The sequence below is a fragment of the Ammospiza nelsoni genome, chromosome 9 (genome assembly GCF_027579445.1).
Source record: "Ammospiza nelsoni isolate bAmmNel1 chromosome 9, bAmmNel1.pri, whole genome shotgun sequence".
NCBI classification, from domain to species: domain Eukaryota; kingdom Metazoa; phylum Chordata; class Aves; order Passeriformes; family Passerellidae; genus Ammospiza; species Ammospiza nelsoni.
In genome coordinates this window covers 34,689,020-34,705,138 of record NC_080641.1, presented here as the reverse complement: position 1 = coordinate 34,705,138, position 16,119 = coordinate 34,689,020, and the positions used below count along the sequence as shown (strand labels likewise).

The 16,119-nt window shown below is 43.0% G+C and overlaps 1 protein-coding gene across 1 annotated transcript in view; it reads right to left on the bottom strand.

Annotated features, from left to right (window-relative positions):
- CACHD1 (cache domain containing 1) overlaps positions 1-16,119 on the bottom strand; it is a 90,984-nt gene that overhangs the window by 34,156 nt on the left and 40,709 nt on the right. The window contains exons 4-5 of the mRNA XM_059478615.1: positions 7,270-7,376; positions 859-985 (exon numbers count right to left, since the gene is read on the bottom strand). Of these exons, the coding sequence (XP_059334598.1) occupies positions 859-985; positions 7,270-7,376 (234 nt within the window). The remainder of the gene's footprint in view (positions 1-858; positions 986-7,269; positions 7,377-16,119) is intronic.

Here is a 16,119-nt window from a genome sequence, read left to right as displayed (position 1 = left end):
GCCCTCACCTTTCCAAGGCCCCAGAAAAGTCACTCAAGCTCAGAACTTTGTGCTTTGATGGCACACTGAAGATACCATCAGTAAACTTTTGATTGCTCAACCCTGACAGAAAACCAAACCCTCCTTAGTGTCCCCAAAAGGCTCCTGGATGTGCTGCTGCTTCTCCTGCCCAGACTGATTAACTTGTACAATTAATTAATGTATGACCAGAGACATTAAAGCCACTGCACCTTCCCACCCTCAAGCCTGCATCAATCCCATGGTACTGATGGAAAAAGCAGGGAAAAATACTGGACCTCAAATTCTTGGCTTAGACAACAGAAATCCTTGTGCAGGAAATCTTGCCACCACCCTGCCACCTGATGCTTTATTTTTACTCTTTTATTTTAATGGAAAGAAATTTTCACTGCTGCTTCCCTGCTATCCACGATGTGCCACCTCAACCTGGAGGAAAATGCTCCTACCTATGTGCCAGTCTCTGATCCTTCTCCTCCCTCCCCAAGTGATGCACCTGCCAAATCAGCAGAATGTCTGCTCACTGCTTTATTAACAGGGGTCAGGCATGAGTCAAATATCAGTCAGATTTTGCCTGCAGGCTGACCTACAACTTCCAAGTCACTGCTGTTTACAGCTGACTTAATTTGGGAGAGGGGAGGAACCTGTTTGGAATTTTAGTTTAGTTCCTTAGAAGTGGAAAGTGGTGCTTTAAAAAACAGCCCTAAGAAAACCCAAGGGACTCCATTAGAAGTTACTCATGAAGGTTGGCAGCTTGGCAAAGGACAGGAGTGAGTGAAATCAGGGCCTGAGGAACCCAGTGTGAGTGCTTTTCCCAGGAAATTGGAAGGAGGCAGATCCTACCTGCTGCGGTGTTCGTAGCTGCCCTTGCACCGGAACTTGTGGGCTGGGAACACGGTGAAAATCCCTTCTTCTGAGCTGAAATATTGCCACTTGATCCCTGGGTTAGACTTCAGGTTGTCAGCAAGGACTGCAGGGTGGAAAGGGAGAGAGAAGCAGAGTTACAAAAGGCAGCCCAGACTCAGAGGGTTTGTTACTCAGAGCCTCCCTGGTGGAGTTTGGAGAAGAACAACACAACCTGAAACACAAACTGCTCTGCTTAGGATGGGGAAAACACTGGGGAAACTCCACTGATCTGCAAACAGCTCAAGAAACTCAACACTGGACTGGACAGATTTTGTTTAACATGTGATGACAGCTCCTGAATCTCTGAAGTACCCCCAGGTCCTGGAAGGCAAGGCCAGAGTGAGGAAGGAAGAGATTAAGGCAATTACATATAATATATATACACCCTACATCTCCATGTAATAATAAATACCTTGTCAACATCCTTTCCACAAAGGAAAAATCCTTCATGTCAAAAAATCCTGTTCTTTTTGGTGGAATAACTCCAAGATATTCAACAGGTTTGGTGCTCACAGCTTCATAACCAACAAAAGGAAAGATCCCATGGGCACTGGGAACAGATCCCATTGACACTGGGAAGGGAACAGATCCCATGGACATTAGGAAGAACAGATCCCATGGACATTAGGAAGAACAGATCCCACAGACATTGGGATTTCTGCCTCGTGGTGCAGTGGGAATGTCCCTCAGACCCTGTCTGCTCTCCCTCCAGCCTGGATTGATGTTCATCCATGGAATCACCAATTTTGCCACACCACTGATCCCAGGCAGCTCTAAGTCCTTTAAAACAAAAGGGAAATGCTCCCAGGAGAGAGGGAATGGGACATCATCAGCATGGGAGGCGCCACAGCAGGAACAGGATTATTTCCCACTCAGGGCTGAACACCCTCTCTGCTCGCAGCAGACCGAAAACAAAATCCTGTATATTTCAAATCTTTAGTTTTTACCAAGCAAGTAAAGCGGATCACACAGGCTTAAAATGCATGAAAAAAAGAAAATATTTCTTTGCCATTTCTCCTTTCATGTTCTTTGATTGCAGAACTCAAAGAACTGGCAGAGGGGGGCTCTGATTTCCAGTGCTTCACCTTTTGCTCAGCATTTCCCTCCAGCATTCCCTCAGGACTGGCACTGAAAATAGGCCAGTTTCATCTCCCTCATTATCAAATATGCCAATATTTGGGTTGGAAAGGACTGCAGGGCACATTCAAGCCCTAGCCAGACACTCTACACCCAAATACCCACAGAGAGGGCAGCCTGAGCTCCACATCCTCCACACTTTAGCACTTACTCAGGTTTCCCAGTCTGGCTGTGGCTGGATGTTCTCTCCACATCCAGCCCACTGTAATTACCCTGCAAAAACCGCTGTCCTGGGCTTTCCCCACTCCTCTTTGCCACAGTATTTCACACTTCCCACAGTGCCTACAAATCCCACTGGGATGCTGGGCTGGGACTGCTGAGCTCTGTGCAAAAATGCAGCTTCTCATGAGAACAATTCCCTGCCTTGATGAATCAGGGACTGCCAGAGATTCCTCATTCCCCTCCAAAATCTGTTTTTTCTCTGAGCTGCTGCTTCCTCCTGCAGGCAGAAGGGCCATGAGACTATAACACATTTTAATCCTTCTTTTTATGCCCAACCACCAGGATTTCATCGTTCTGGGAGTGAAGTTGTTTTGTATAAAGAGGCTGAATTTCTGGTGCTGAAGTTTTTGTTTTGAGTTACAGCACTTGAAAAATGTAATTTCAAAGCTGACATGTGAACACCCAGTTAAAGCCCGGACAAAACAACTTGTCCAGTCTAATTTTACCAACAACATTACAATAAAGGAGTTTATAATTTAAAGGCTTTGGCTTTTTTTAATCCTTGCTATATTAAAGATAAACTTCTCATTCCTGCAAAGCCACGAGCTGTATTTATTTCCCCACGAGAGTATGTGGATTTAGAAGTATTCATTTTCCCCATAAAACAATTGGTTTTGAAACTCAAGCTCTGCTGTTCTTCCTTTTCACACAGTTGTGCTCATGTTTCCTCCAGCGAGTGTTAGTTCAATAACACCCTCCCCAGGGACCACCAATTTTATCCAAACTCTGCTTTTTCCCATTTTTTTTTTCATTTTCCTATGACCACAGCAGACAATCTCCCTGCAGATAAGCCGTGGCTGAAAAATCCAGACGTTTTCTCTTTAAACACATTCTTATTTTCCATCCACTCAAGCTGCAAGAATGCCCTGCAGATATTTCCTCAATTCTTGCTCCTTGCCAGGACACACAGTAGATGAATTTTTTTAACCTAAATCTCACTTACCCCAAACTTTCCACACCCTCATTGCCTGTGGTTCATTCCCACCTCTTCCTCCCAGGAAAACCAGCCCCTGGACAGGTTATTCCATCCAAATAAAAGCTGGTTCCTTAGTTCTGGACACAGATTATGAATAAAAGTGGCCAGCTGCCCATGAGTTGGCATTGCCAGGTCACTCTGTCCCCTCCACTTCTCCTGCAGCAAAATCTGACCCCAAATCCTGCTGGAAAAGTTGGGAAATATTAAGATGACAGCATTTGAAATGATGGCTCTCTCTAATTATAAATATCTCACAAGGCAAAAAGGACTTTTAGGAAGAAAGCCCTGTGTGATAGAGTTTATAAAACTTCAAAGGGAATGCGATATGATAACACTTAGCACTTCTAGATACCACTTTACATCTTCAAAGCACAGCCAAATCATTAACTAATTAATCTTCAAAGAACAGCACAAACAGTCAGGGGGAAAAAAGGAACTACTGAACATAATTGCTCGTTATAAAAGGGTTTCTTACAGCCCTCCTCTTTAGCATTACATTTGCTGAGCTGCCGACCTCGGATCCCATCCCACAAAAACCAGGGAAGTTTCATTTCCAGCTCTCCTCTGACCAGTCCCTCCATTAAGAACCCTCCTGGTGAAGAAACAGCACAAAGAAATGTGTTTATTGCACGAGTGAAGACATCCTCTGACTCCCCAGACAGATCAGATCCAGGATTTTCCAAGTCACACCCAACTGCAGCTCCTGTGTTGTCACCAGGAATAAAAGCTCGGCAGCCCAGCCACAATTAACATTCTGCTGGTGGCATGAGCCAGGACAGAGCCCTGCTCAATCCTCAGGGCTCTGAAGGGAAAATAAGTTTAAAACCCTTTCATTTCAAGGAATGGGACCAGATTCCTCCATTAAAAGCATTTGGAAGGAGGGGTTTTAACTCTTCTCCTCAAATAACTCCCAGCCATTTTAACTCAGCCAAAAGTCAGTGTAGAATACAGCAATTTGAGGAACATTCCACATTCTGGACTCAATGATCCCTTCCAACTCCAGATATTTTATGATTCTAAGATTTGAAATGATCAACACCTCGAGTAAAACAGACAAAATTTGCTGGGCAATTTGTGCCATCTCTGCATATTTCTGGGGAGGAGCACTCTGCCAAAGCTGCCTGCCTTGGAACAGACATTTCAGCACTTGGAAGGATGAGAAGGAGAAAGATTTACTGGTTCCCTGTTTATTCAAAAGGCAAAAAAAACTCCAAAGGAATCTGATAATGCACAGGCTCTGGGGAAGATTTAATAAATAAAGGACTATTCAGAGTGGTGAGGACAGATCTCTTCATCTAACTGCCCAAAGCCTGTGTCTCCATCTGGAGAATAAAGACTTTCTCCTTATCTGCTTTGTAGTAATGGCTAAAAGTAATCCAGATGCAAAACTCCAACCAAGATAAAACAAAATCTTTTCAAGACATTAAACAACATTTAAAAAGCCACGTAATATCACGAAAAAACAGTGGGAAAAGTGATATTTTTTAAAGCTGAGGGGACACATCTATTTCTTTCTCCCTCCCCTAAGATTAATGTTTGTTTTAACAAAAAAAAAAAAATTTCCAATAATAATGGAAAAAACAGATTTAAAAGTTTCATGAGCTCCATCACCCCTCTTAACACCCTGCCCAGGGTGGAATTTGGGGTTGCTGTCCCTGAGGGCTCTCCCAGGCTCTGTTCCTGTGGCTTTGTGGTGCAAATTCCGTTCCCTTCCAACACCTCCAACTTCAGCACTCCGATCCCACTTTTTACTCTGGGCCAAGATTAACATTTCCAGAGCTGAGCTCGAGGTCGAGCGAGCAGAGCTGAAATTTATGTTTTGCCAGGAGCTTTTTATAGGCAGGATTATTTAAACTGCAGAGCTCCTGTGGGAAAAGGGGGGATACCCATGGGAATTTTGCCTTTTATGTGCAGAATGAAATGAAAAACTCATTCAGGAAGACAACGATGAGAACACCCAGACGTACCCACAGGTTTTAAAGCATAAAAATAAATGAGGCAGAGGTAGAGCCTAAACCCAAAGTGCAACAGATATTCCTCCCCAGGTCTGCATGAGGATACTTATGGGGGAAGAAAGAAAATTATGGGATTAGGGGAATTTTTCTTAAACACAACAAGGACCAGGGATATTCCTTGGCCTCAGCTACACAAAACTTCTCTCTTCACTAGGTGTGCACCCTGTGAGGAATTCCTGTTCCTCAAATTAACCATTTCCATCCCATTTTCCTGCCTCAATCCACTCTTCCCATCCCATTTCTCTCTCACAGACATTTCCTCCCTAATCAAAACCTCCCCCCAAGGCTGTTTCTGTGAAAGGAGAGCCAGAGGAGAGTCTGCTGTCAATAAATCCCTGCTCTTACTCTCCCCCAATTCCCTCTCCTCTCCTGCTGCCCTTTCCTGCCAATGCCACGTTTTGAAGGTTCTCCTTTCATCAGGAATCTTCCAAGCCAGAGGCAAGGGAAGAGGAGGCACTGGAGCCTCACTGCTGAGCCAGGACAGCAGGAGCCTTGAACACTCACTTTACTTCTCTGAGAATTCAAACCAAAAATTTAAATTATGTTTACAAGAAACTGCAATTTATTTGTTTTTCATCACTCAAAAATAAGGAATATTTCCTGAATACTTTTTTAACCTCCAACTTCTGCAGTAGAAAAGATTTTTATTTAATTTAATTAAACACCATGAAGTGATTCATTGTATGCTTTGCTCTCACAACAGTGGCTCTAAACTTGCCTTCAGAAATTATTCTGATTAATTAACAACTGCATGTGATTTAAACATTATTTTAATGAGTCGTTTGGGTTTGGTTTTTTAATAAAGAGATGAGTAAAACAAAGCCCAGCAAATCACAGATAGTGAACAAAGAGTGCCTGGCTTCGGGATGGAAAACACCACACAAATCATGGCTTGTCAGGAAATCAGCCTGGCCAGCACCTGCATCCAAGATGTGGGATACCATGGATGGGATGGAAAACAATCTCTGGGGACTGATCATTTTTATATTCCATTAGAAATCCAGAGAGCAAAGCTATAAGAATTAAACAGTAAATGAGTTTATAAAAATTTGGGGCTCTCTCCCCCTGTTTGTTGCAAGATGGTGAGGGTGGAATGGCAGGGTTGCCACTTCATCAGTCAAGTTAATAAAATACATTAGAATTTTATTCCAAAAGACCTCTGAAAATGAAAATAAAATAAAATAACAAATCCCAAGTCTGCATTATTCCCCCAAAAGAATGAACAAACAACATCTCCCCAAAATAAAATCCACAAAGTCTGTTAATGTTCCCTAATTTACAACACTGAGCACCATAAAAAGTTGAAAAATCAGATGGAACTGGGGCAAAGTCTCACTAAACCCAACTGAAATGCCTGCATTAATCCACACTGATTAGGATGCAAAAAAAAAAAAGAAGAAAACCTTGCTGCAGCAGAGGCCCAAAAGCTGAATTTTTCAGGGATAAGTCGTGTGTATTTTGGTTCTAAGCATATTTCTAAGTCCTTAATGTGTTGAGAAAATGCCCTGACAAGACAAAGACGGGGAATATTTTAAGATGCCCTCATATTTGGTCGATTTTGCATATCACTGCAAAGGCAGCCTCATATGGGCTGAACTCAGCTAAGGAGATCAGAGAAACTTCCCTGTGTGGCCCCTGCAGCAGCTGACACTGCTGATGCCAAAGCAGACAGGCCTAGGAAGGAGAAAACCTTGGAAAAAAAATAAAAAGGAAGAAATAAAAAGTGCAGAAACCACAACAAAATTATCCACGGTAGGCTGGAATAAAATCTTCATGACATTTTTATAAAGTACTTAGACTAAGGGCATTACTTTAGGTATCAGCTTTCAATCATGAAATCTCAAATTAAGAGCAGTGTGACACTTGCAAGGAGAAATAAAAGCTTGTTGCTATGGCAATCAATGCAAATTCTCTGTGCCAAGGAAATGTTGGAGTCTAATGGGAAAAAAGCCCTACAACAGAAGGAAAAAAGCCCCAAAGTAGAAGTGAGCTGCTCACCAGAATTTAAGTCACGTCCAGGATTGAAGGCTCTGCTGTTGACAGTGGTCGAGAGGCGATCGCAGCTGATGGTTCTGGAAACGTTGGTGTTGAAATTCCCATCAAATCTGGAAGGACAGCAATGGATCAGCAATCAAACATGATTTATTGAACCCACATTTACAGTAGAAACACAGCTTTTTAATGTTTCAGTGTAAATAACTATTAATAGTAAGAGATTGGTGCTGAAATTCCCATCAAATCTGGAAGGACAGCAACAGGATCAGCAATTAAACATGATTTATTGAACGATGATTTATTTAATATAAAAACAGCTTTTTAATGTTTTGGTGTAAATAACTATTAATAGTAAGGGATTGGTGCTGAAATTCCCATCAAATCTGGAAGGACAACAGCAGGATCAGCAATAAAACATTATTTACTAAACCTACATTTACAATGGAAACACAGCTTTTTAATGTTTCAACGTAAGTAATTATTTATAGTAACAGAGAGTTGAAATTCCTATCAAATCTGGAAAGACAACAGGACCAGCAATCAAACCTACATTTACAATGGAAACACAGCTTTTTAATGTTTCAATGTAAATATTTATAGTAATACAGAGTTGAAATTCCCATTAAATATGGAAGGACAACAACAAGAGGAACAGAAACCAAACATTATTAATTAAACCTACATTTACAATGGAAACACAACTTTTTAATGTTTCACTGTAAATAACTATTAATAGTAAGAGATTGGTGTTGATATTCCCATCAAATACGGAAGGACAAGAACAGGAGCAGCAATCAAACATTTATTAAACCCACATTTACAATAGAAACACAACTATTTAATGTTTCCGTATAAATAACTATTAATTGTAGAGATTATTGTTGAATTTCCAATCAAATCTGGAAAAACAAGAAAAGGATGCATGAAAAGATGATTATGGGATCAAAGAAGGGTTGGAAAGAAGCTTAAAACTCATCCCATTGCACCCCAACACGTTCACCTGTCCCAGGCTGCTCCGGCCCCATCCAGCCTGGCCTTGGGCACTGCCAGGGATCCAGGGGCAGCCACAGCAAATCTGGGAATTCTATCCCAGGGCCTGCCCACCCTCCCAGCCAGGAATTCCTTCCCAATTTCCCAGCTAACCCTGCCCTCCTTTGCCTTAATGCCACCCTGCACGTCCCTGTCCCAAGTCCCTTTGGTCTCCCGCCTTGTCCCCGCTCTCCACAGCCAGGAAGAGGAACGGACGGACAGACGGACACCACGGCCTCCTGTCTGTCCTCGTGCTCAGCCCGGGATGCTCTGACAGACCCAGAGCAGCCAGACCTGCAGCTCTGCACGGGCTCGTCCCCTCTGCTGGAGCTCCTTGTTGATGTTATTGGCAGCCTCCTCCCAGAGAACTTCCCAACCTCTCTCTGAGGAGGAAAAGACATTTCCCAGGAATGCAGCTCTTGGATGGAGCCTGTGGCTTTTCTTATCACCCTCAAAATGGAACCACTTCAAAAAAAAATCACGGCTCTTTCCAAGAGAGCAAAACTGCTGCTGATTTTTTGTTGGCTGAGGAATCTCCAGCCTAAGATTGATTGATAACGGATGGGTTCCACAAAAGTCGTGTTTGTCTTGGGGCAAACCCAAAAAACTGCACATTAAACATCTCCATCCTAAAGAAATATTTCCGAGCAAGGCTGAGGAACAACCCCACAGTGAAAAATAATGACTTTTCAGGATGTAAACGGATCGTCCCAGAGCTCCCATCAAAATCTATTAGTGATGGCAACAGGATGCCTTGTTAGCAACCAACATTATTCATTTATTGCATTAAAATGCTTCAACATGCTCCAAAAATCATCCAAGGCCTCAGCTCTTCTTAGGAAGCCCCTGTCAGTTACCCACTAGGAAGATGAATTTGTGGATGTCTAAATACTCTGCAGCATGGCTGAAGAACGAAACAAAAAAATTCCTGCAGCCCAATCCCATCCCTCCTTCTTACAGCAAAAAGGAAATACAGTTAATGAGGAAAAAAAGTATAAATAAAAGATGAAAAATTGTTTTCCATCCCATAAATGAAAGACCAGACCTGCCTGCCTTGAGCAAGGGCTGCCCCAGACTGGGCTGGGTGGGATGCCTGCCTCAAATCTCCTTTCAGCTGCTCTTTGCCTTAAAATTGACTTTTTGCCCCTTGCAATGGAGTGGTTCCATGGCACAAGGACCTGGAGGAGAGAGCAGCTCCCAACACAGCTGAACATCAGGCCCAGGAACTGGCAGCACTGGGGCAAATCTACATTGCAATATTTGTCATCATTTTAATGACACTGGAGAATTTTCCACGTGCTTCTAAGTTTCATTCAGAACGCATTATTAATATATTTGAGCATCTTCCCCATTAGAGCCACAATTAAAACCAAAGCCCCAGCACTGCTAAGCAGCCTTTCCAATGGATGTTTGTATTCTTAGCTGTAAATACTGGTTCTACCTTTCCTATCACATTTATACCTTGCACATTTTCCCCTCAAATTTCAAACTGTACAGATCTTCCCATAGCTCACTTTGGAAAAAGTTAAAATGCAAATATTTTTGGTGTCTTAATATTTGAAGACAAGTATTGACCAGCACCTTTTCTCTGCACAGAGCAGATAATTTTTACCAGTGTCTCCTAAAACTTTTACCAGTGCCTCCCTTAATTTTTACCAGTGTTTTCCTAAATTCTTACCTGTCTCCCCTTCTTACCAGTATCTCCCTTAATTTTTACCTCTCTTAATTCTTAACTGTCTCCTTTAATTTTTACCTGTCTCCCCTAATTTTTACCTGCGCCTCTCTTAATTTTTACCAGTGTTTTCCTAAATTCTTACCTGTGTCTCCCTAAATTTTTGTCAGTGTCTCCCTTAATTTTTACCAGTGTCTTCCTACATTCTTACATGTATCCCACTTAATTTTTACCAGTATTCCCCTAAATCTTCAGCAGCATCTCCCTTATTTTTACCAGTACCTCCCTTAATTTTTACCAGTGTCTCCCTAAATTCTTACCTGTGTCTCTCTAAATTCTTACCACTACCTCCCTTCATTTTTACCAGTGTCTCCCTGAATTCTTACCACTTTCTCCTTTAATTTTTAGCAGTATTTCCCTTAATTTTTCACATTGTCTCCCTTAATTTTAACCTGAATTTCCTTTAATTTTCACCCGTGTCTCCCTAAATTCTTGCCACTATCTCCCTTCATTTTTACCAGCATCTCCCTTGATTTTCACCAGTGTTTCTCTTGGTTTCCACCAGTGCTTCCCTTGATATTCACCAGTGTTTCCCACAATATTCACCAGTGTTTCTTTTGATATTCACCAGTGTCTCCCTTGATTTTCACCAGTGTTCCCTTTGGTTTTCACCAGTGTCTCCCTTGATTTTCACCAGCGTTTCCTCTGGTTTTCACCAGTGTCTCCCTTGATTTCCACCAGGGCCTCCCTTGATTTCCACCAGTGTCTCCCACTTTTCCCAGAAGGATGACAATAAGGCAAATAAAAGCCTCTTGAGATTTCACCCAAAATATTCCAGACGACAACACTTAGAAAACCCTCCAAAATCCCCACCAAAAACCCGACACCGACATTACCGCGCTATAATTCCGAGCGGTTTTTTTAACAGATTTAAAGCCAATAAAACCCACTGGCAGAGATTCACTTCCAAGGCAGCTTTCCTGCAGCCCACCCCACTTTCTCCCCGTCCTGCTCCTGGATTCCCTTTAATGAAGAAGGGATGGAAGGCGCATCCCGAGGGAGCAAACAGAGCCGCCACTCCCACTTTGATGGGGTCCCCACGGAGCCCCACGCTCCCTGCCTGCCTCCCCAGACCCCGCCGTGATTGACGCTGCCTCTGATGTGCAAACTGCTTTGAACTTCACACATGAAATTCCCACCGGGCCGCGCTCATTTCTATTCTCCTTCAGCGGGATTTACAAGCGGGAGCCGGGCGAGCGCAGGAGATAAAATGAATCTGCAGGAGCTTTGAATCTGACATCAAAACGGGGCTCGAGTGAGCTCCAATTGGATTTTGCTCGGCCTGAATTTACAGTGTAAATCAACTTCTTTTGTGTGTTTGGAGTTTAGGGGGAAAACGAGGGAGATGTGGATAAAAACGGCACTTGAGCAGCTGCTCAGGGCTTCCTATTGTTTTAACACTCATTTTTTGCTTTTCTCTCCCTTCATACAAATTCAAGATGACATTAATATGCAAATGAAATTACATAAGTTCACTCAAAATTCAGGGTTTCCTTTGAAATTCCCAGCTAGGCCTTGTTTGCTTGATTGCAAGGCAAGATTTTAACTCATATTTTACATAAGTACTTAAATATAGGGTTCCCACTGCATCTAAACAGAATGCTGGAAAACAATGTTTTTATGAATAAATTCAAAAAAAGAAAAAAGCTACTGATGGCTCAGTTACACAATTTCTTCTGGCAAGCCACCAAAGCTGTTCCCATTATTTCAAGCATTCTTGAAAAATCCAAGTATAGCTGCTCTCAGCTGTAAAGAGAATGTGCTATTGGAAAGAGGATTCAACTCAGGAACGCAAACTATTCCCAATCTCACTTTGTCATGAGGAATTTCTATTCCAAACCCCATTTTTTCATGAGGAATTTGGCCACATTAGAAGTAAAAGCAAGAGCACAGGAGAGAAATTTCCTAAATACCTGCTGCACTTTATGGACAAATGCCAGGACTGTGCATAGTCCCTACATTTCCTAGAACCCCCTGGGCTGTACTGCAGCCTGAAACTCTGTCAGAACAGCAAATACATCTTAAATTTCATTTACTGTGGCCCCCCCAGGCCCCCTCTGGAAGTGCAGCTCTTCAGGTACTGCAGCAAGCCAAGGAACTGAACGGGATTCCTGTTATCTCCCACTTAACTGCTCCAGAGAGCAAAGATAAACACAGAAAGAGCTGTGATAAAATTGAACTGCAATAGCAAATATTTAACCATCTGTTAAAAAAAAAAAAAAAGCAAAAACCAGACCCCTTCTGAAGGCAGTATCACAGCCAGGGAGTAAATGATTTTCAAATAGAGGTTTGTAAACTCCCTTATTCAAACAGCTCCATTCATGTTTGCAATGCACCACTGCCAAGTAGGGTGTTTTACCAACAAATATTTCTCCATTCCAGCTCCTTGCACAAATTTGGATAAATGCATTCCCCAAGCTCTTATCAGCATAGTTAAATAAAGAGCAAGAGCAGATTTGCAGCTGCCTTGCAAGGCAGCCAGAGTGGGAGCATTAATGCAGAGCAGTGCCCCTGAGCAGATGGATTCTGGAGAGCTGGGGCAGCTTCCCTTGAACAGCCAGCAGGGAAATCCAGGGCAGGAGAGGATGATTGCAGCAGCACACAGACCCTGCCCAACGAGGAGGGCAGTGAGGGACACTGGGCAGCTTCCCTTGAACAGCCAGCAGGGAAATCCAGGGCAGGAGGGGATGATTCCAGCAGCACACAGATCCATGTCCAACAAGGAGGGCAGTGAGGAACACTGGGCAGCTTCCCTTGAACAGCCAGCAGGGAAATCCAGCTGTGGCTCCAGGGCAGGAGGGGGATGATTCCAGCAGCACACAGACCCTGCCCAATGAGGAGGAGCAATGAGGGACACTGGGGCAGCTCCCTGCTCACATCCCATGGAAACTGCATTTCCCTTCTCTCCCAGAGATGCGGACATGAAATGCTGGAGCACATCAGAGTGATGGGTATCAAAACTGGATCAAGGTTAGTTCAGGGAAGACTTTTGGTCTCCCTTTAAAAGCATCACCTGGTTTTTGTTGGAAAAGCTGCAGGAAGAGCTGCATTTCCTCACAAATGCATCTGAATAATTTATTTTCTGGAAGGGGATCCTACTGCAGCCACTGCCGTGTTAGAAACCACTGGCAGTGGGCCCCCAACACAACCAACTTCCCTGGAAAACTGCAACTACAGAAAGCCACTTCTGGAAGTCTCCCACAAGAGAGCATCGATCACAACTTCTCCAGAAAAAGACATTTTGTGTAATGGGTAGAAGACAAATATTCAACCATTACCCTCATATCCAACTTAGAGTGGAAGGAGTCTGATTTCCTTTCATCTGCAAATATTCAATATCAACTACTTGTTTATCTGCCTGTTGCCATCCAGGCCAGCAACATCCCTATGACTGAAGTTATTCCAGTCATCACTCCCAAGCCAGACCATGCAGACCTGCAAAGGTAGAACCCCCTAAAGCTTCCAAACCTGCTTCCCAAAACTCATTTCTAAACCCCTATTTAGACACTTCCCACAACTGACACACATCCCAGGAGTTCCCACTGCAGGTACTCAGGACTTTTGATAAATAAATAAATTAATTCTGTTTATTCTTTCCCTCCCTTCTTGCTGCTCCATCAGCCCATTCCAGATCCAAGATTCCCTCAATACCTGCTGAGGCCTTTCAGGCACAAAAACCAGGAGACTCCAACTTGTACACAAAGGCTTTCATCCTCTTCAGAAGAAAGACACTTTAACTAAAACATTGTCTGGTAAATCACCACCCAGTTCCATCATGATAGGGAATGTCTGGAGACAGCATCAAATCCATTCCTCATGGCTTATGGAGCAGCCTCTGGTGGTGAGGGACACAAAGCTTGTTTTTCCAGCAGGGATTTCCTCCAGGATTAGAAGATGCACCTCACTTGACATCCATTTTCCTTATCTCCCATCAGTTTGCTAAGAGCCTGGAGCACTTTATCCAGGTTAACTCTGTCTGCTTGGAGCAGCCTCTTCCCCAGCTCCTGGGAAAAGGAGCTGGTGCCAGGTCTGACCCCAGGGACACAAACACAGGCACCGATTTCCACACCAACCACGTGGGAAGAGCTTGGGCAGCTCTGCTCCCTGCCTGCCCCTGTGCCATTCCCAGAGCTTGGTTAGGTAGAGCTGAAAATGCCAGCAGAGATCATCTGCCTTTGGAGAAAGGATCAGCAAAAACCAAAGGGGAATGTGGGGATTTTGGATGAGTTAGAGATGGGACCTCTGAGCTGCTTCAGATGATGGGATTTATTTTTCTTATCTTCTCCACAGGCAGGAAGGGTGAGCTGGGCTCACATCTTCACTGCATGGCTCAGAGGGTCACAAGCCCTCCAGTCACAATCCTTTTAAGGGTTTATTAACCAATAAAACACTGCCAACAAGGATATTTATGCTTTTGACCCAATCCTTACATATTTGGTCTTATGGACTCATGCTACAGTTTGAGCTTTCTTAGCCAATCATGTTATGGCACACAAACCTACAGTGCTGCATTGTAAACTCTTTGTCTACTTCTATAACTACCTTTATTTTTTTCTATATCTTAAATTCTAAAATTTAAACTTTCTTTTATTTAGCTTGACATGTCTCTGGTTTAAACTAGAAATCCACATTCTCACTTCTAGCCCGTAAGTCTGGGAGCCTTTCCCAAGTTCTCAGGTCAAATCTTGGGTTCAATTCTAAGCTTTGGTTTACAGGCCCAAAGTTCTGAGAGTTCCCTGCATTTTGGATTCCATCAGGGGAACACAATTCCTGCCCTGCTACCCCTCCTGGCAGCCCCTGCACATGGATTTAGGCGTGGGATTATTTCCCTGTGCCCAAGCACATTTAGAGGCTTTGGTAGAGCAGCTGAGTGTAATTTTATCAGGAAATGTTTGTTGAATTAAGGCCTTGCCAAAACCACTCGATAGCCACCAACTGTGCTGCCTCATCCAGTTGGGTTTGCAAGCTCCAATTTATTTCTTTTCACCACTTTCCAAACCAAGGTAGTTCCATTGCACAACCCTGCCTTGGAGGGGGCACAGACACAACTGCTGGTCTCACACCAGGGAAACCAGAACATTTGGGGTACAAAACAGCAACCAAAAGCACAGTCAGGCTGGGAATTTCAATCCAGACTGGAATCACATAGAAACTTGCTCATTTGGGCTCTCCACTGCAAGAGCCAACACCATGTAATGGCAATAAAATAAAGATTGCTTTCTCTATCATATCTCACTGCTCATTAAACAACCAATTGAAATGCCAGGTTTGTTTTCTAACCCAGTTTGTGCTGTTTTCTATCATTTATTTATAGTCACCAGGTGTGGAAATCCCACAGTTTATCCCAAGCAACATGACAAACCAATGCTTGGATTTTCAGGAGAAATGCAAGCAAACTGATGGATCATTTTCTTAATGGTAACAACAAATACAAACTGAGGCCAGCAATCAATTAAAAAAAAAAGAACAATAACAATTTAAAAATCCTTTCCCTACAGAATAGTTCATCCTTCCCAAGTTAATTTTCCCCAGACCAATCCAAACTTGCAGCATTCCCAACTCAATATCGATAAGTTGGACAATAAGAGGCTGAACACCAAGTGACAAACAGCCTTAAACACTGTGGGGAAAAATTTCAAACTTACCCAAAAATACCTAAAAATACACTGAAGGTAATGCACTTCTGACACTGTTCTTGCCCCAAATGTTTGCTCAATGAAGAGGCCACATGAGGCAACAGCCAGAAAAAGAACACAAAAATAAAAATACATAAAAATACCTAAAAATACTTTAAAATATCTAAAAATACCACATAGATAATGCACTTCTGACACTGTTCTTGCTTCAAATGTTTGCTCAATGCAGAGGCCACATGAGGAAACAGCCAGAAGAAGAAAACACACAGAGTTCAGGAGCTGTAACACAAACATTTCACAACCCTCCAGAATGAAAACCACAGCCCTGAGGACTCAGACAAGGCGAAGACACAATCTGAGGCAAAGGATCTCATGGGGGAAAAAAAGAGATTTTCACAGACAAATCTGGGTCTTTTTCCACATGACCTCTTCTGCAGTTAATAAATACTTTAACCA